General features: G+C 44.4%; 1 protein-coding gene across 1 annotated transcript in view; it reads left to right on the top strand.

The window, feature by feature from the left end:
- The window catches only part of ttpa (tocopherol (alpha) transfer protein), a 48,567-nt gene that overhangs the window by 9,291 nt on the left and 17,405 nt on the right, over positions 1-21,871 (top strand). The window contains exon 2 of the mRNA XM_060824090.1: positions 14,543-14,696. Within this exon, the coding sequence (XP_060680073.1) occupies positions 14,543-14,696 (154 nt within the window). The remainder of the gene's footprint in view (positions 1-14,542; positions 14,697-21,871) is intronic.

Genomic DNA, 21,871 nt, shown 5'->3' with positions numbered 1-21,871 from the left:
CTTTGTGATTGTCTGGGCCGAGTTCACCACTCTCTGTAACCATCTCCGATCTTGAATGGCACAGTTGCCATACCAGGTAGTGATAGTTCCAGACAGAAAGCTCTCGATGGCGCACCTATAAAAATTGGCAAGGGTATTCACTGTCATGCCAAATTTCCTCAGCTGCCTGAGGAAGAAGAGACGTTGTTGGGTCTTTGTTACCAGAGCATCCACATGAAGAGTCCAAGAAAGCTTGTTATGGATGACCACTAGAACAGTGATGAGATTTACATTCAGAAATGTAAGTGGATAAAGAGTTGACAGTATCATTTCAATAAGCATGTCCATGAAGTTTATGCATTTGAGGAACAATCCTTTAACCATAAAAAATCTGGGAAACATTGACCTGAGGAACAGGCAAGTACTTTTTTGATACTTTTCCTTTTGGTATTCTTAGGAGTGAACTCGAAGATTATGCAACAGTTCTCTTCATATTTTGCTTGGGGATGTGCTATAATAAGCCAGATCCTGTAACTATTAAAATCGCTAGAGATTTGCTCCTGAATTGAGGCAGAAGTTCCAACATGGATAAGGCCCAATGACACCTCTCCAAGCATGGTTAAAGAGATGGGATAGGTGCATTATAAATGCACAGCTCTTACTCATATCTTCGGTTGAGTCACAGTTGTTCTTTCACATTCGAAATTAGCTTGTGTATCACAGTTTTTATTTAAAAAGCAGACAAATCAGAGCCAGAAAAATACAGGTTTATTGGCCCAACACATCTCATCAGGAAGATGAACAGCAATGTCCTAAGAAATGCTCTTTATTAACAATAAGGTGTGAAATAACAATTTGGGTGGCACGGTAGCTCAGTGGCTAGTACTACTGCCTCACAGCACCAGGGACCTGGGTTCAATTCCTGTCCATGTGGGGTTTGCACATTCTCCCCGTGTCTGCGTGGGTTTCCTCTGGGTGCTCCGGTTTCCTCCCACAGTCCAAAGATGTGCAGGTCAGTTGAATTGGCCATGCTAAATTGCCCGTAGCGTTAGGTGGATTAGTCAGGGAAATGGGTCTGGGTGTGTTACTTTTCGGAGGGTTGTTGTGGACTGGTTGGGCCGAAGGGCCTGTTAACACACTGTAGGGAATTAAATCTAATCTAAACAATGGGAAAAGGAGGGTCCATTAGAAGTAATGAACATGGTTTTTAGAATAGACAAATTGTATCTATAGGTTTAATGGAGTTTTCTGAAGAAGCAACAATACTAGTGGATAAGTTAATCTGTTTGACATTTTCAGAAAATCTTAAAAGAATGTATTACACATAAGGTTACTAGTGTGATATAATCATATAATATCAGTGGAAATTTGATACAGTAAACGAGGAAAGAAATTGTATTCTGTGCTTGTGGATGGAGATGAGTTATTCAGTGTACATCTGAATTTGATACTCACTGCTTTTATGAATGAGATTTACATGAACATTGGGATATGATGAGCAAGTTTGCAGATAATGTGAGAATTTGTACAGATTTAACTCTGTAGTGATGTATAGTGTTCTACACATTCCAAACTAGCTGACCTAGTATCCACCACAAGTAAACCTCAGCTACAAAGCTGAGTTAAACTGGTCACAAAAACAAGTATTTGTATTTATAGCCCCACATTAAAGACAGCCAATCCTTTTATCACACATTGCATTGTAAGTTAAATTGCAAATTTACAGGACCTTTCCCTGTGACAATAATGCATGGTGGAATCAGTTCAGCAATGCAGTGCTATTCCAAAATATAATGATGTCCATCTGAGTTGTGTCATCAAACTGCTATTGCCCCAATCTCTCAATTCAGATTCTGAACTCTCTTTATTTGTTTTTAAAATTTAAAGGACAAGGAATTTATATATTTGACAGTTCCACAGGTGGAACAGACCTTTTATATACATTCTTGTCTACGCTTCACAATTGTAAGTTGAATCCTGTGAAAAGTAAAAAGTGAGGTCTGCAGATGCTGGAGATCAGAGCTGAAAATGTGTTGCTGGTTAAAGCACAGCAGGTTAGGCAGCATCCAAGGAACAGGAAATTCGACGTTTTGGGCCAGAGCCCTTCATCAGGAATGAGGAGAGGGTGCCAGGCAGGCTAAGATAAAAGGTAGGGAGGAGGGACTTGGGGGAGGGGCGATGGAGATGTGATAGGTGGAAGGAGGTCAAGGTGAGGGTGATAGGCTGGAGAGGGGGTGGGGGCGGAGAGGTCAGGAAGAAGATTGCAGGTTAGGAGGGTGGTGCAGAGTCCAAGGGAATCGACTGAGACAAGGTGGGGGGAGGGGAGATGAGGAAACTGGAGAAATCCGAGTTCATCCCTTGGGCCTGCTCCTGCCCCACCGAACTCATCTCCGCGTACCTCGACATGGTTCTGTCCCCTTTAGTCCAAGAACTCCCCACCTACGTTCGGGACACCACCCACGTCCTCCATCTCCTCCATGATTTTCGCTTCCCCGGCCCCCAACGCCTTATCTTCACGATGGACATCCAGTCCCTGTACACCTCCATCCCCCATCACGAAGGACTCAAAGCCCTCCGCTTCTTCCTTTCCCGCCGCACCAACCGGTACCCTTCCACTGACACCCTCCTTCGACTGACTGAACTGGTCCTCACCCTGAATAACTTCTCTTTCCAATCCTCCCACTTCCTCCAAACTAAAGGAGTTGCCATGGGCACCCATATGGGCCCCAGCTATGCCTGTCTCTTTGTAGGATATGTGGAACAGTCCATCTTCCGCAACTACACTGGCACCACCCCCCACCTTTTCCTCCGCTACATCGATGACTGTATCGGCGCTGCCTCATGCTCCCACGAGGAGGTTGAACAGTTCATCAACTTTACCAACACCTTCCATCCCGACCTGAAATTCACCTGGACTGTCTCAGACTCCTCCCTCCCCTTCCTAGACCTTTCCATTTCTATCTCGGGCGACCGACTCAACACAGACATCTTCTATAAACCGACTGACTCCCACAGCTACCTGGACTACACCTCCTCCCACCCTGCCCCCTGTAAAAACTCCATCCCATATTCCCAATTCCTTCGTCTCCTCCCAGGAGGACCAGTTCCAATACCGTACAGCCCAGATGGCCTCCTTCTTCAAGGACCGCAGATTCCCCCCAAACATGATCGACGATGCCCTCCACCGCATCTCCTCCACTTCCCGCTCCTCCGCCCTTGAGCCCCGCTCCTCCAATCGCCACCAAGACAGAACCCCACTGGTTCTCACCTACCACCCCACCAACCTCCGTATACAGCGTATCATCTGCCGCCATTTCCGCCAACTCCAAACGGACCCCACCACCAGGGATATATTTCCCTCCCCTCCTCTATCAGCTTTCTGCAAAGACCACTCCCTTCGTGACTCCCTCGTCAGGTCCACATCCCCCACCAACCCAACCTCCACTCCCGGCACCTTCCCCTGCAACTGCAAGAAATGCAAAACTTGCGCCCACACCTCCACCATCACTTCTCTCCAAGGCCCCAAGGGATCCTTCCATATCTGCCACAAATTCACCTGTACCTCCACACACATCATCTATTGCATCCGCTGCGTCCGATGTGGCCTCCTCTATATTGGGGAGACAGGCCGCCTACTTGCAGAACGCTTGGACGCCCGAACCAACCAACCCAACCACCCCGTGGCTCAACACTTTAACTCTCCCTCCCACTCCACCGAAGACATGCAGGTCCTTGGACTCCTCCATCGCCAGAACATAACACCACGACAGTTGGAGGAAGAGCGCCTCATCTTCCGCCTGGGAACCCTCCAGCCACAAGGGATGAACTTGGATTTCTCCAGTTTCCTCATCTCCCCTCCCCCCACCTTGTCTCAGTCGATTCCCTTGGACTCAGCACCGCCATCCTAACCTGCAATCCTCTTCCTGACCTCTCCGCCCCCACCCCACTCTGGCCTATCACCCTCACCTTGACCTCCTTCCACCTATCACATCTCCATCGCCCCTCCCCCAAGTCCCTCCCCCCTACCTTTTATCTTAGCCTGTTGGACACACTTTCCTCATTCCTGATGAAGGGCTCTGGCCCGAAACGTCGAATTTCCTGTTCCTTGGATGCTGCCTAACCTGCTGTGCTTTAACCAGCAACACATTTTCAGCTCGAATCCTGTGAAAAACCAACCTCGCTCTGGCAAAAATAGGGTCAGCACCGAGGTCAAATGATTTTGCTGAGTTTGGCTACCTGATGTGCAGGAATAATTTTAGAACTTAGGACATTACAGCACAGTACAGGCCCTTCGGTCCTCAATATTGCGCTGACTTGTGAAGCCCATCTAACCAACACTCTTCCATTTTTATCCATACGTTTAATCAATGACCTTTAAAGTTGGCGAGTCTACTACTGTTACAGCAGTGTGTTCCACACCTCTACTACTCTCTAAGTAAAGAAACTACCTCTGACATCTGTCCTATATCTACCACCCCTCAATTTAAAGCTATGTTCCCTCTTGCTAGCCATCACCATCTGAGGAAAAAGGCTCTCACTGTCCACCCTATCTAACCCTCTGATTATCTTGTATGTCTCAATTAAGTCACCTCTCAACCTTCTTCTCTCCAACGAAAACAGCCTCAAGTCCTTCAGTCTTTCCTCATAAGACCTTGCCTCCATACCAGGCAACATCCTGGTAAATCTCCTCTGAACCCTTTCCAAAGTTTCCATATCCTTCCTATAATGCGGTGATCAGAACTGTATGCAATACTCCAAGTGCACCCACACCAGAGGTTTGTACAGCTGCAGCATGGCCTCTTGGCTCCGAAACTCAATCCCTCTACCAATAAAGGCTAACACACTGTATGCCTTCTTAACAATCCTGTCCCTCTGGGTGGCAACTTTCAGGGATCTATGCACATGGACACCGAGATCTCTCTACTCATCTATGCTACCAAGAATCTTATCATTATTCCAGTACTCTTTATTCCTGTTACTACTTCCAAAGGGAATCACCTTTCTGCATTAAACTCCATTTGACACCTCTCAGCCCAGCTCTGAAGCTTATCTATGTCCCTCTGTAACCTGCAACATCCTTTGGCACTATCCACAACTCTACCGACTTTAGTGCCATCTGCAAATTTACTAACCCATCCTTCTATGCCCTCATCCAGGTCATTTATTAAAATGACAAACAGCAGTGGCCTCAAACCAGACCCTTGTGGTACACTATTAGTAAATGAACTCCAGGATGAATATTTCCCATCAACCACCACCTTCTGTCTTCCTTCAGCTAGCCAATGTCTGGTCCAAACCACTAAATCATCCTCAATCCCATGCCCCTGTATTTTGCTGAGTTTGGGTATCTGACGTGCAGGAATGATTTTGCTGAGTTTAAATATTTGATGTGCAGGAATGCCCCTTTATTTTATTCACCCAACCCTAGAAGTTTTCCAAGTTGTGGTGGGACTTTGAGATTCGGGGATCCAGTGCCAATTTAGCCCTTTCATCTCTGTGAAACTTTGGGCCCTTGTGTTAAAATTCTTTCTCTGTTTTGTTCTTTCTCTGCTAACTCCTCAGTCCAATCTTCTGAGTACCATTTGTTGTTCCAGCTATGGTGTTTGCTGTATCCTTTGGCATCCCATTGGATCGTAGAGTTTGTGCTGGAGATCTCTACAGTTTTATTTGCCTCTGTAAGAACCTCCTGAATGCAACTTTTTGTCCCATGTTTTTAGCTAATTCACCTTTGGCCCAGTGTTCATATTTGAAACATGTCTCAATAACGGATTGACAGCTAAAGCAAAGCTAACTGGAAACAAAGCTGAAAATGACCTTGACAATATTTGGCAGAATCATGTCTGTTCAAGTTTGGCTGCAAGTCAGATTGCTGCAATGAATGCAACTCCGTATTACAGCTTTCATGGTGAGTCTTAGCTAACAAATCCAACATTTCTTAAAAAGAATCTACTTTAGCATTTTGCTTTGAACTCTGTTACCAGGGGTGGTGCAGTACCTCTGTTGCATTCTGGCTGCAATATCGTTCCTTAGCAAATGGCATAAACCCTCTTCAAACATTTAAATATTTATACTTCCAGCAGAAAGATTGCAAAATGTTGTCAACATCCCCAAAATCAATTACTTCTCTTGTTCATTTCCTCATTACCTTTGTTTTGAGTTTGCAAATCGTACAAATCTACAATAATGAAATGAGGTTTCTATGGAATAACAGTGTGTGGAACAAAAGGTCACAGTTTAACTTTCGTTATTAGTTTAAAGAGTGCGCTCTGAAATGGGAAAATAAAAACAAATAAATGTAGACTTTGAGGCTGCTACAACATTATAGTGTTTATTGTTGGATTAGTCATTTAAAGACCTATATTATTATTTCCGACAACTTGCATTCAAAGGTTGATTGAGAATTTGAATTCACATGAAAACAAAATCTAGAAATAAGAAAACAGCAACAGTAAAAATGACTGTGTGGTTGTTGGATTGTTGTAAGAATTACAATGGGTTTAATAATGTCCTATAGATAAGACACATGCCATCCTTACCCAGCCCAAGCCTGTACCCCTCAAAATTAGACTAACCAACATAGGGTTGTATTAAACTGCTGAAAGAGCACCAAGAATAAAATGGATCAGGAAACTTGGCTGCATCTAAACAGATGAAAATGTGTTGCTGGTTAAAGCACAGCAGGTTAGGCAGCATCTCAGGAATAGGGAATTCGATGTTTCGAGCATAAGCCCTTCATCAGGAATGAGAGAGAGTAGCCAAGGAGGCTAAGATAAAAGGTAGGGAGGAGGTACTAGGGGGAGGGGCGATGGAGGTGGGATAGGTGGAAGGAGGTCAAGGTGAGGGTGATAGGCCGGAGTGGGGTGGGGGCGGAGAGGTCAGTAAGGAGATTGCAGGTTAGGAGGGCGGTGCTGAGTTGAGGGAATCGACTGAGACAAGGTGGGGGGAGGGGAAATGAGGAAACTGGAGAAATCTGAATTCATACCTTGTGGTTGGAGGGTTCCCAGGCGGAAGATGAGGCGCTCCTCCTCCAGCCGTCGTGTTGTTATGTTCTGCCGGTGGAGGAGTCCAAGGACCTGCATGTCCTCGGTGGAGTGGGAGGGAGAGTTAAAGTGTTGAGCCATGGGGTGGTTGGGTTGGTTGGTCTGGACGGCCCAGAGGTGTTCTCTGAAGCGTTCCGCAAGTAAGCGGCCTGTCTCCCCAATATAGAGGAGTTGCATCTAAACAGAACACAGTGAAGTCACATCTAGTTCAATTGCTTGTGCAAAGAACTCCTCACAACCATCTGCAGACTGGGGACAAAGTTGGGAAAGCTGTCATACAGATGAGTGAAACAACAGCCAGGCACAATCATGCTCACACAACACTTGGACATATTTATGAATCAAATTTCTTCATCAATATTCCTGAGTGTGTTGTGACCCAGCTCAGCATTGACCATGGATGCCACGAAGTCTCATTGCTTCTTCAGGTGAGATATAATCATGGAAATCTCCTTACAGATACCACTTACTGTCCTCCCTTAGCTGATATTCTTCCATGTTAAAAAGAACTTGGGGAGTGAGCACACAATGTAGTTTGGTTAGGGGGCCACAATGTCCCTGAAAGAGAGAAGTGTATGTGACAACATTGGCCAAGTCCTGAAGGACACAGTTTCCAAACTAGGCTTGTAGCAAGATGTGAGCAAATAAATAATTAGTAGTAACCATCCTGACTAGTCTTACTGATTTCACACATCTCTGTTCATGAATTATTGGTTACTGTGGTCACTGTACGCTCTCAGGATGTGTTGTCTCTGTGCTAATTTGTTCTCTGTAACTGCAGAAGCTGAGCTGTGGATATCTTGAAAAAAACCGCAAAAGTGGTGATCATACAGTTTTCCTGGAACTTCCATGGACCTTCTGTATGTGATTTCAGAAATTTAAACTAGAAGGGTAGGCTTTGTTGTTAAAGACGTCCTTTAAATGATGAAAGCTTTTGACAGTGAAGTCATAGAGAAAATGTTCCCACTTATCATGGATCCCAAAACCGTGCTCATATATTTGAGATAGCCATTAATAAATTGAAATAATGTACACAGGCCGGTATCCTGTCACCGAGTCCCCCTTTTATTTACAGGTGCCCAAGTACACTGGCTGTGACAAACCAGCTCACAGTCCCTGAACTGAGGAGAGTTTCATCTCCTGGTTATATATTTTTTGCAACTATAAATATATTCGCAACAGTATCCAAAAAAAAAGTGAACAGTGCTGTAACTTTCTTGAGTGAAGATCATTTCAACTGCTACTATTTTAAAACATGCAGTCTAAACACACTGAGCTCTATTGCTGTTTAGAATACAGCTCATGTACAGATTAGATTCCAACAGCATGGAAACAGGCCCTTCAGCCCAACCAGTCCTCCAAAGAGTAACCCACTCAGACCCATTTCCCTCTGATTAATGCATCTAACATTATGGGCAATTTAACATGGCCAGTTCACTTGGCCTGCATATCTTTGGACTGTGGGAGGAAACCCACACAGACACGGGGAGAATGTGCAAACCCAAGGGTGGAATCAAACCTAGGACCCTGGTGCTATAAGGCAGCAATGCTGACCACTGAGCCACCGTGCTGCCCTACCTCAGGTTTGAGTAAATTTGTACAATTAAACGTATTCACTGCACACTACAATAATTACAAAAAAGTCCAGAAATTTCCAGAAAGAGTTTTATTTTTACTGGTCTTTAGAAAGGGGTCTTCAGAATAGCAGAAAATGTGGCTCTGGATTATGCATCATTTAGTGAACCCAGCCCAAAGACTGCTGCATACCTAGCTTTCGCCATTTGTCTTCAGACATAAGATGAGTTTTTGGTATTTGCTTTGTAAGCTCTTTGGGAAACATGACATGCCTGTATTCCTACTGGTCATTATAATAGAGTTTTACTGTCTTCTCCCTTTCTCTGAAGTACAGGTTTATGTCCGAGTAGTAGATTTGTTTGTTTGCCATGACTATCTCTCCGTTAGTACCGGTTCAGTGAGAAATGATAATCCGACCACACATCCAGCTTCGTGGTTTTTTTTTATTAAAAAAATTTTTTTTATTTAACCCCCACACTACCGCCTAACTGCGGTCGTGCTTGTTTTCCCCAGCACCCATGGTGTGTGTGTCAAGGTGTGAGACGCAATGAGAGACACAAAGTGCACGAATCTTTATTCAAATTCCACCACTAGGAAGATAGGAAAACACCCGAGTGGCCAGTGACAAGCAGTGCCCTTCACATCAAAGGGCAATGCTGTGTGATCAAAACAGTGAAGGGGAGGGCAGGGACTAAATCAATACAGTTGGAGGGGGAAATGATGCACTCCACTCCCTGCGGTGCCCACCTCTCCCTGAACAACTCCAGGGTGTTGGTGGACACTGCATGCTCCTTCTCCAAGGACACCCGGGCCCTAACGTAACCGCGGAAGAGGGGCAGGCAGTCGGCCCTAACGACCCCCTCCACGTCCCGCTGCCTGGACCTGTTTATGGCCAGTTTGGCCAGGCCCAGGAGCAGACCCACGAGGAGGTCTTCAGACCTGCCAGCTCCGTGGTTATTTCAGTCAGCCAGGGCTTTCCTGATTGGCCTATGTTAACAACCTCAGTCAATGACCTCATAGTCAATGAGGTCAACCTGGTTCCAGTCGCTACGTAAATCTAGTAGGAAATCAGAAAAAAACCCAACAGATCTATCAGAATGGTCGGCTGTGAATGTGATGGTGCCAGTGCTAGACTGGGGCGGACAAGGTCAGAAGTCACACGACACCACAAGCTTTCATAAAGCTGCCCTTTTCTCAGGTGTAGTCTTCACCTGACTTTATCTAACAAAGGAGCAGCGCTCCAAAACGTTGAGATTTTAAATAAACCTGTTGGACTATAACCTGATGTCATGTGGCTTCTGACCAGAATGGTAAGAGTCTAGAATGGGAAGAATCTAGAATTTACTACCAAATAGAGTGGTTGAAGCATTGGCATAGATGCATTTAAATTCACATGAGAGAGAAATGAATCAAAGAATAAGTTAACAGGGGTAGAGTGGGAACACATTCAGATAGAATAGACAATGGACCAAAGGACCCATTTCTGTATTTTTAGTTCGGTATAAGATAATTAATTTGAAATAGCCATAGTCATAGAGATGTACAGCATGGAAACAGACCCTTCAGTCCAACTTCTCTTTCTGGTGTGAGCAGTGTACAAGTGGAGTTTCTGGGTACTCTCAAGGATTATTCTAGGATCTGTAAAAGAGTGTTTTGGAATTATTGGGCTTATATTTCTCCCATATGTTCCAAAGTCTTTGAAGATCTATTGACCTGTAAATAATTTTGTCTATTCTAATTTATCTCCATTTTCTTTGCTTAATCAACTTTGGACGCTTGTGTTTCAGTGAGTTCAGTCATTGGACTTGAAACGTTAACTCTGCTTTCTTCCCGTAGATGCTGTCAGCCCTGCTGATTTTCTCCAGCAATATCGGTTTCTCTTTCAGAACTCCAGTATCTGCAGTTCATTGTTTTATTTGAATTATTTGTGGAATTGGAATGTGATGGGATTTGAATCTGAATTCTGAAGTCAGTGTCACTTACACAATAAATACATCTTACAAAGTCTACCTGTCAAGGCCAGTTTGACACCCAAGTATTGGTTGTAGGAGCCTAGGTGTTTAATAGGATAAATAGACAAGGTCTTTTCCCTGGGGTTGGGGAATCCAGAACTAGAGGGCATAGGTTTAGGGTGAGAGGGGAAAGATATAAAAGAGACCTAAGGGGCAACTTTTTCACACAGAGGGTTATATATGTATGGAATGAGCTGCCAGAGGAAGTGGTGGAGGCTGGTACAGTTGCAACATTTAAGAGGCATTTGGATGGGTATATGAATAGGAAGGGTTTGGAGGGAGATGGGTCAGATGCTGGCAAGTGGAACTAGATTGGGTTCGGATATCTGGTCAGCATGGATGGGTTGGACCGAATGGTCTGTTTCCATGCTGTACATCTCTATGAGTCTAAGATGTTGGATCATTTTTCAAGCCACTAGGCAAGTCTCCTAAATGTACAAAATGGTGAACAGGAAACATGTGCCCATTTTCAACTGAAAATGAGCTTGCTGCCATATTGGGGGAGAAGAGACCAGCAATATCCTTTATCCAAAACAATCACACACTTGATTGTTTTTAGTTATTCTTCCGTAGGTAGGATTTGCAGGGTCAGCATTTGTTGTCCATCCCTTGAATGGAGCTGTTTACTGAGTCATTGCTGAAGGGAGTTAAGGGTTAACCTCACCGTCAACGTTGTGAATAATTAATCCTGTTTAACTGGTTTCCTAATGCTCAAAAATAGTCACCACAATGACTCAACTACAGTAGTCTATATTACAAAGGACTTGCACATAATTTGCTTTGTCACTATGAATATCCAGTCTTCAGCTGCTTCTATTTTGATCCCAGATTGCGTTTTTACTGGATAGGTCAGATCCCAGCCTGAAATCTGGTTTACAAGATAATCTTTTGCATTGTTTTGTTTTTATGGTTTAGCTCAGTTGGCTGGATGGCTGGTTTGTGCTGCAGAATAATTGCAATGGTGTGGGTTCAATTCCTGTACCAGCTGAGGTTAACATGAAGGATTCTCCTTCTCAGCCTCTCCGCTCGCCTGAGGCACGGTGACCCTCAGGGTAAACCCTTCAGCAGTCATCTCTGTCCAATTGAGAACAGCCCTATGATGCAGTTAGTCTATGGCAACTTACCTTTATACTAAAGGTATACTAAAATTTGTCATTAAAATCCTGTCATGTGCCATTCATATGGTCGTCCTGACTTCAAGTTACTAACAAGGTAATTCAGTGAGTTTATTCAACAGCAAGAAGTTTAAAATTGCTTTCCTGCTCCATCCAGGATCCAGTCGATCTCATGATCAATTAGTGTTAAATTCTGTTCACTATCAATGTGATGAGTGGTTACTTAGACATTAGCACCTTCAAAACATGACATGCTAAACTGTGATTTTGAAAAGTAAAAACAAATGCTTGCATTATCTTTCCATTATAGACAATAGGTGCAGGAGTAGGCCATTCTGCCCTTTGAGCCTGCACCACCATTCATTATGATCATGGCTGATCATCCTTAATCAGTATCCTGTCCCTGCCTTATCCCCATAACCCTTGATTCCACTATCCTTAAGAGCTCTATCCAACTCTTTCTTAAATGAATCCAGAGACTGGGCCTCCACTGCCCTCTGGGGCAGAACATTCCACATAGCCACCACTCTCTGGGTGAAGAACCTCCTCAACTCTGTCCTAAATGGCCTACCCCTTATTTTTAAGCTGTGTCCTCTGGTTCGGCACTCACCCATCAGCAGAAATATGCTTCCTGCCTCCAGAGTGTCCAATCCTTTAATAATCTTATACGTCTTAATCAGATCCCCTCTCAGCCTTCTAAACTCAAGAGTATACAAGACCAGTCGCTTCAGTCTTTCAGTGTAAGGTAATCCCACCATTCCAGGAATTGACCTCGTGAACCTACGCTGCACTCCCTCAATAGCCAGAGTGTCTTTCCTCAAATTTGGAGACCAAAACTGCGCATGATATTCCAGGTGCGGTCTCATCAGGGCCCTGTTTGCTTCTATACTCGATCCCTCTTGTTATGAAGGCCAGCATACTGTTAGCCTTCTTCACTACCTGCTGTACCTGCATGCTTACCTTCATTGACTGGTGTACAAGAACACCTAGATCTCGTTGTACTGCCCCTTTACCTAACTTGACTCCATTTAGGTAATATTTCTGCCTTCCTGTTCTTGCCACCAAAATGGATAACCACACATTTATCCACGTTAAACTGCATCTGCCATGAATCTGCCCACTCACCTCACTTGTCCAGGTCACCCTGTAATCTCCTAACATCCTCTCACATTTCACCCTGCCACTCAGCTTTGTATCATCAGCAAATTTTATAATATTACTTTTAATACCATCATCTATATCATTAATGTATATTGTAAAAAGCTGCGGTCCCAGCACTGATCCCTGCGGTACCCCACTGGTCACTGCCTGCCATTCCGAAAGGGAGCCGTTTATCACTACTCTTTGTTTCCTGTCAGCCAAGTAATTTTCAATCCAAGTCAGTATTTTGCCCCCAGTACCATGCACCCTAAGTTTACTCACTAACCTCCCATGTGGGACTTTATCAAAAGCTTTCTGAAAGGCCAGGTACACTACAGCTACTGGATCTCCATTGTCAATCTTCAGAGTTACGTCCTCAACAAATTTCAGAAGATTAGTCAAGCATGATATGCCCTTCATAATTCCATGCTGACTCTGACCTATCCTGTTAGTACTATCCAGATGTGTCATAATTTCATCCTTTATAATTGACTCCAGCATCTTTCCCACCACTGAGGTCAGACTAACTGGTCTATAATTCCCTGCTTTCCCTCTCCCTCCTTTCTTAAAATGTGGGACAACATTAGCCACCCTCCAATCCACAGGAACTGATCCTGAATCTATAAAACATTGGAAAATGATCACCAATGCATCCACGATTTCTACAGCCACCTCCTTCAGTATCCTGGGATGTAGACCATTAGGTCCTGGGGACTTATCAGCCTTCAGCTTTAACAGTCTCTCCAACATCATTTCCTGGCAAATATAAATTACCATCAGTTCAGGTCCTTCAGCCACTATTACCTCTGGGAGATTGCTCATGTCTTCCCCAGTGAACACAGATCTGAAGTACCAATGCAACTCTTCTGCCATTTCTTTGTTCCCTGTAATATATTCACCCGTTTCTGTCTTCAAGGGCCCAATTTTAGTCTTAATCATTTTTTTTCCTTTCACATACTATCCTCTTTTATATTTTTGGCCAGTTTACCTTTGTACCTCATTTTTTCTCTGCATATTTCCTTCTTAGTAATCCTCTGTTGTTCTTGAAAAGCTTCCCAGTCCTCCATTTTCCCATTTATCTTTGCTATGCTATACTTTTTCACTTTTGACTTTATATGTTTCTTAACTTCCCTCTCAGCCACGGCCACCCCTGCCTCCCCTTAGGATCTTTCTTCCTTTTGGAATGAACTGATCCTGCATCTTCTGCATTATACCCAGAAATACCTGCCATTGTTCCTCCACTGTCATCCCTGCTAAGGTATTGCACCATTTAAATTTGGCCAGCTCCTCCCTCATAGCTCCATAGTTCCCTTTATTCAACTGAAATATTGTTACTTCTAATTGTACCCTCTCCCTTTCAAACTGCAGATTGAAGCTTATTGTATTATGGTCACTACTTCCCAATGGCTCCTTCACTTCGAGGTCCCTGATCAAATCTGGTTCATTGCACAATACCAGATCCAGAATTGCCTTCTCCCTGGTCGGCTCCAGCACAAGCTGTTCTAAGAATCCATCTTGGAGGCACTCCACAAACTCCCTTTCTTGGGGTCCAGTACCATCCTGATTCTCCCAGTCGACCTGCATATTTAAATCCCCCATAATAACTTAACATTATTATTGAGAGGATTCCATTTACTGTAGTCAGTTACATAGCTTTAAACTTGTAACATTCTTTTCACAGCTTCTGTCAAATTACCATAAATGGAGAGCAGAATGCCCTGAGATTTGTGCAGATCTGAGGCCTTTAACAGTTCTGGGCCTCCTCAAGGCTGGTTACCATGGGGTTTTAAGATCTCGCGATTCCACTGGAAGCAGGGTTTTAATATACAAAATTGGTGAGTACTGCATCTGCCAGGTTTTACACTCCATTTCGTTGGCTGTTTCAAGCACTTATTAACAGAATAAACTATTAACCCACCGATATGTATAATTCCCTGAATATCAGTTATTCATTGATCTGTGTGAAGAGTTGCAGTTGTGACATACACTCTATTTGTTTGTGAGGAATGTTCAAATACATCCACTAGGTTTACAGAGATATCCCTTAACTGAGGGAAAAACACAACTGTACAAACCGCATTTACTATTCCAGATCAAGGTGGGGTAATAGTGCAACACCTTGATGACATTCAGTGTCGTCATGGTAACAGTATTGCAACATATTCTCTCAAAACACACCATTTCTAAATGAGTAACATCACTCAAAGCTGTGTGAAAATCTTCCAATTTCACTTTCTGAAGTTAGTAGAATTTATCTTGTTATATCAATGGAAAAGTACTGCATTGATGCAGTTATCACTTGGAACGTTGTTAATGAATTCTTTCATTACATAGTAACTTAAAAAGATGGGAGGTGCAACAGTAATGAATTGTAAGAAAGGCTACAACTATGCAATAGAAACCCTTTGAAGTTTTCGTCATCTTATTATGCAGCAGAATATGATCTGTGACTTTATTAAAACGTTTTTGGGTCAAACAGAGGGGTTTAACATCATGGTTATAACTTCAAAAACAAAAACAAAAATCTCTGGAAAAGCTCAGCAGGTCTGGCAACATCCATGAAGAGAAAACTGAGTTAATGTTGAGGTCTGGTGGACCTGAAACATTAACTCTGATTTTTCTTCATAGAAGCTGCCAGACCTGCTGAATTTTTCCAGCAATATCTGCTTTTGTTTCTGATGTATGTTTGGATTTTAGGGTTACAACCCACCTGTCAATCTCTTTTGCTATTAACATAAGACTTTGGAGCACAACAATGGCATTGTTTTTCAACATTAAATATCACCTGTAATTATTCACCTTATTCTTGTATGCGTCATCATTAATTGTTGAGACTAGCTTGGCCAGAGAGTTAAAGGCATGTCTTATTGTTGGCACACTTTGATGATTACAGGAGAGATGGGGCATTTCCTTAATTGTGAAAGAATTGTGGTTTTGTTGGTTTTTCTATTCAGTCTTCATTGAATGTTCCCATTAGTTTGTAGTGTTCTACTCAATCTCTATAATATGCTTCTGTACATTGTACCTGAAGCAATCTCAGTGGGGATATTTGTTAAAATGTTGAAGGAGAACACCTTGTAAGGATTCTGCAAGTCACTGACCTAAGATGGATGCACATTTGGACATTACTGTCATCATTTTTGGCTTCTCATTTTCTTACCTTATCTCACCAACAAGTAAGCCATCACGTTTTTCCCACTTCCCTGCTACATTGCTCTTACCATGCTGTCTGAACTCCCCAGGCCACTGTCTGCACAATCAACCCCACTCCACAACCCACGCCAACCCCACTCCACAACCCACGTCAACCTCACTCCGTAACCCACGCCAGCCCCACTCCACAACCCACGCCAGCCCCACTCCACAACCCACGCCAGCCCCACTCCACAACCCACATCAACATGAACTCACCTTTGTCAGCATCAAGCCTCCATGTGAGAATAGATTCCCCTACTCCCCCTTGTACTATCAAGTTAAACAGAGAAAGCCTAACAAGTGCATACCCCTTCAAATGACCATGAGCTTGGTGCCATTAGATTGTGATACATCATCGACTTTATCTTGGAAGGTTGGATTTAATTTATGTGGAACAGTTTTCAGATGGTATTCCTAGTCTGAAACATTTTATAAACAGGAATCTGACATAATCCAGCATAATGATGTCATGCACTGCTGACATTCTCACTACAAATCACATCCTACCCACAATTCCCACCTGATGGTCTCCACTTGAAAACACTTCTAGGCTTGTGGATTCTGGTGAGGACAGGCAATGGTTCAACTCCAGTGCCTTCTGTCACAGAACAGCATGTTGAAATTCACTTCATTTTTTTGTTTATTTGTTTATGGGACTTGGCACCACTGGCTGGGCCCAGCATTTGTTGCCTATCCATAGTTGCCCCTTGAGAAGGTGGGGGTGAGCTGCCTTCTTGACCCGCTGCAGTCCATGTGCTGTGGATAGACCCACAATGCCCTTAGGAAGGGAATTCCAGAGTTTTGACCCAGCGACACTGAAGAAAGAGTGATTTATTTCCAAGTTGAGATGGTGAGTGTTTGGAGGGGTACCTGCAGTGACTGGTGATGATGAAAGGCCTTGTGGTGAGGTCTTGTATTCTGAAGCAAACCTCCTTCAGAGTCAATGCTTTTAGAAGAGGAGAGAAAAATATCCAAAGAAAACATTTATTTTGGAATACCATCTTAAGTGAATGACATACACTACAGTTTCCAATATATCATACATGGTACATATTTTGTCTTCATTGTCCTTAGAGAATCATAGAGATGTACAGCACGGAAACAGACCCTTCGGTCCAACGTGTCCATGCCGACCAGATATCCCAACTTAAAGTAGTCCAGTTTGCCAGCACCTGGCCCATATCTCTCTAAACCCTTCCTATTCATGTACCCATCCAGATGCCTTTTAAATGTTGTAATTGCACCAATCTCCACCACTTCCTCTGGCAGCTCATTACATACACGCACCACCCTCTGTGCGAAAACGTTACCCCTTGGGTCCCTTTTAAATCTTTCTCTCTCACCTTAAACCCATGTCCTCTAGTTTTAGTCTCCCTTACCCTGGGTAAAAGACTTGGCTGTTCACCCTATCCATTCCCCTCATGATTTTATCAATCTCTATAAGGGCACCCCTCAGCCTCCGACACTCCAGGGAAAGCAGCCCCAGCCTATTCAGCCTCTCCCTGTAGCTCAAATCCTCCAACCCTGGCAACCTCCTTATAAATCTTTTCTGAACTCTTTCAATTTTACAACATCCTTCCTAAAGCAGGGAGAACAGAATTTATTACAGCATTCCAAAAGTAGCCTAACCACCATGTCCCATACAGCTGCAACATGACCTGCCAATAGAGAGTCTCATTTGCAACTCTTCAGACACAAAACAGTCTGTGTCCACATGTTCGGACAACATTCAGACTTGGGCTGGTATATGACAAATAACATTTCTGCTACACAAGTGCCAAGCAATGACCATCTCCAGCAAGAGGGAGTCTAACCACCAACATTGACATTCAATAGTATTACCATCACTGAATCCCCCATTATTGATATCCTGCGGGTTACCATTGACCAGAAGTCCAACTGAACTCACCATATACAGAATGGAAATGATAAGCAGGTGAAAGGCTGTGCACTGGCAATTTGCAGCTCATCGCCTGACTCCCCCAAAGCCTGTCCACCATCTACAAGACACAAGTCAGGAGTGTGATGGAATACTCCCCACTTGTCCTGGATGGGTGCAGCTCTAAGAACACTCAAGAAGCTCAACACCATCCAGGACAAAGCAGTCCACTTGACCGATAGCTCACCTACCTCCTCCAACATTCACTGCCCATTACCAGCATAGAGATGTGTACCATCTGCAAGACACATTGCAGTCACTCACGTAGGCTCCTCTGATGGTGGCTCAGTGGTTAGCGCTGTTGCTTCATTGTGCCAGGGATTTAGGTTCAATTCCAGCTTCAGGTAACTGTCTGTTTGGAATTTGTACATTCTCTAACAGGGCTATAACTGGAGAAACTGAAGGAGAAAGACAGTGGGATTGAAATCACTATAAAAAGAGAAAGGTACATCAAAACGTTAAGTTGGGAAATCAAAAAGATGAACAAGGTGAACTGATCCTGACAAACGACATCAGGATTTTTGTCATTTACATAAATGATTTGGATGCGAGCATAAGAGGTACAGTTAGTAAGTTTGCAGATGACACCAGAATTGGAGGTGTAGTGGACAGTGAAGAGGGTTACCTCAGATTACAACGGGATCTTGACCAGATGGGCCAATGGGCTGAGAAGTGGCAGATGGAGTTTAATTTAGATAAATGCGAGATGCTGCATTTTGGAAAAGTAAATCTTAGCAGGACTTATATACCTTAATGGTAAGGTCCTAGGGAGTGTTGCTGAACAAAGAGACCTTGGAGTGCAGGTTCATAGCTCCTTGAAAGTGGAGTCGCAGATAGATAGGATAGTGAAGAAGACGTTTGGTATGCTTTCCTTTATTGGTCAGAGTATTGAGTACAGGAGTTGGGAGGTCATGTTGCGGCTGTACAGGATATTGGTTAGGCCACTGTTGGAATATTCCAAGCAATTCTGGTCTCCTTCCTATCGGAAAGATGTTGTGAAACTTGAGAGGGTTCAGAAAAGGTTTACAAGGATGTCGCCAGGGTTGGAGGATCTGAGCTACAGGGAGAGGCTGAACAGGCTGGGGCTGTTTTATCTGGAGAATCTTACCCAGTACTCCGCATTCCTGTTACTCCTTCCAAAGTGAATCATCTCACACATTTCTGCATTAAATTCCAGTTGCCACCTCTCAGCCCAGCTCTGCAGCTTATCTATGATCCTCTATAACCTGAAACTCCTTTCACACTGTCCATAACTCCACTGACTTTAGTGTTATTTGCAAATTTACTCATCTATCCTTCTACACCTTCATCCAAGTCATTTATAAAAATGACAAACAGCAGTGGCCCCAAAACAGATCCTTACAGTACACCACTTGTAACTGAATTCTCGGATGAACATTTCCCATCAACCATCACCCACTGTCGTCTTATAAGTAGCCAGTTTCTGATCCAAACTAATGAATCACATTCAATCCGATGTCTCCGTATATTCTACGATAGCCTACCATGGGGGACCGTATCAAGTGTTTTACTGAAATTTCAGTTACAAACCCAACAACTCACAGTTTCCTTGACTACAATCCCTTATGTCCAGCTTCTTGTGAGATTTCAGTTCCATTCTCATAGTTTCTCCATCTCTCTCACATCTGTTCCAATGATGCCACTTTTCACAGGGCTTCTCCAATATGTTCTCCTTTTTCCTGAATTGAGGATTCCTGTGATCTGTGGTCAGCCACAGCCAAGTCCATCCCATTTCCTGCACTTCTGCCCTCATCCCTTGCCTTCCCTCACAGAAAAACCTGAGGGTTCCCCTTGTCCTCACCTTCCATCCTGGCATTGAAATTATCACCCTCTGTCACTTCTGCCACCTCCAGAAACATCCCACCAAACCCCTGAACCTTCTCCCCTCCCAGGTGAGCCTTCCACAGATACTGTTCCCCTCATGATATCCTAGTCCACTTCTCTGTCACTCCTACCATTTCCTCACTCTCCCATGGCACCTCCCCATGCAATTACACAAGCAGTAACACTTGGCATTTTACCTCTTTCCTTCTTTCTGTTCAAGGCTCCAAACATACCTTCCAGGTGAAGGAGCATTTCACTGTTTTCCAATTTCTTCGGTCTACTGGGTTTGCTGCTCATGATCAGGTCTTTTCTACGTTTGTGAGACCAAATGCAATCCAGGTGACCATTTTGTGGAACACTCTCCTGTCTCTGTAAAAATGACCCTGACCTTCCAGTTGCATACCATTTCAACAAAAACAATCTTGTTCCCATGGTAACATTTCCATCGTGGGCCTGCTGCAGTTTTCCAGTAAAGACACAGATAAGCTTCAGGATGCAACGTTGAGTTCAACAACTTCAGAACATGAATGCTGTCCCCTCATTTTGACAACATCTCCTCCAAACCACCCCGTGTCTTGTTCGCATGGTCTTGCTCTCAGCTATGATGACTTGATTTCTATTATTCACACCTATTATTAACACAGAGTTTGCATCTGCATCACTCCTTCCCAACCCTTGGTACTTCCTCTGCTGTTTGCGCTGGGCACCCTCACAACCTGAATCTTCAAAGACCACAATTTCCCATCAGACATGGTTGACGATGCTCTCCACCGCATCTCCTCCACTTTCCGCTCCTCCACCCTTGAGCCCCTCCCCTCCAATCGCCACCAGGACAGAACCCCACTGGTCCTCACCTACCACCCCACCAACCTCCAGATACATCGTATCATCCTTTGTCATTTCCGCCACCTCCAAATAGACCCCACCACCAGGGATATATTTCCCTCTCCTCCCCTATCAGCATTCCGGAAAGACCAGTCCCTCCGTGACTCCCTCGTCAGGTCCACACCCCCCATCAACCCAACCTCCGCTCCCAGCACCTTCCCCTGCAATTGCAAGAAATGCAAAACTTGCGCTCACACCTTCCCCCTCACTTCCCTCCAAGGCCCCAAGGGATCTTTCCATATTCCACCACAAGTTCACCTGCACCTCGACACACATCATTTACTGCATCCGCTGCACCCGATGTGGCCTCTTCTATATTGGGGAGACAGGCCGCCTACTTGCGGAACGTTTCAGGGAACACCTCTGGGACACCCGGACCAACCAACCCAACCACCCCGTGGCTGAACACTTTAACTCCCTCTCCCACTCCGCCAAGGACATGCAGGTCCTTGGCCTTCTCCATCGCCAGACCGTGGCAACATGACACCTGGAGGAACAGCGCCTCCTCTTCCGCCTAGGAACCCTCCAACCACAAGGGATGAATGCAGATTTCTCCAGCTTCATTTCCCTCCCTCCACCTTATCTCAGTCCCAACCCTCGGACTCAGCACCGCCTTCTTGACCTGCAATCTTCTTCCCGACCTCTCCGCCCCACCCCCTCTCCGGCCTATCACCCTCACCTTAACCTCCTTCCACCTATCGCATTCCTATCGCATTCCCAACGCCCCTCCTCCAAGTCCCTCCTCCCTACCTTTTATCTTAGCCTGCTTGGCACACCCTCCTCAGTCCTGACGAAGGGCTCATGCCCGAAACGTCGATTCTCCTGGTCCTTGGATGCTGCCTGACCTGCTGCGCTTTTTCAGCAACACATTTTTCAGCTCTGATCTCCAGCATCTGTAGTCCTTACTTTCTCCTAGGTGACCTAATGGAGGCATACAAGATGACCAGAGGATTAGACAGGCTGGACAATGAGAGCCTCTTTCCTCAGATGGTGATGGCGAGCATGAGGGGACATAGATATAGGACAGATGTCAGAGGTAGTTTCTTTACTCAGAGTAGTAAGGGCTTGGTCCTGTCTGTAACAAGAGCAGACTTGCTTATATAAAGGGCATTTAAATGGTCATTGGATAAACATATGGATGACAAT

Source organism: Hemiscyllium ocellatum, chromosome 4, assembly GCF_020745735.1.
Source record: "Hemiscyllium ocellatum isolate sHemOce1 chromosome 4, sHemOce1.pat.X.cur, whole genome shotgun sequence".
Lineage (NCBI taxonomy): Eukaryota > Metazoa > Chordata > Chondrichthyes > Orectolobiformes > Hemiscylliidae > Hemiscyllium > Hemiscyllium ocellatum.
Note: the sequence above shows the minus strand (reverse complement) of the source record. Positions and strands in the feature narration are given on the sequence as shown.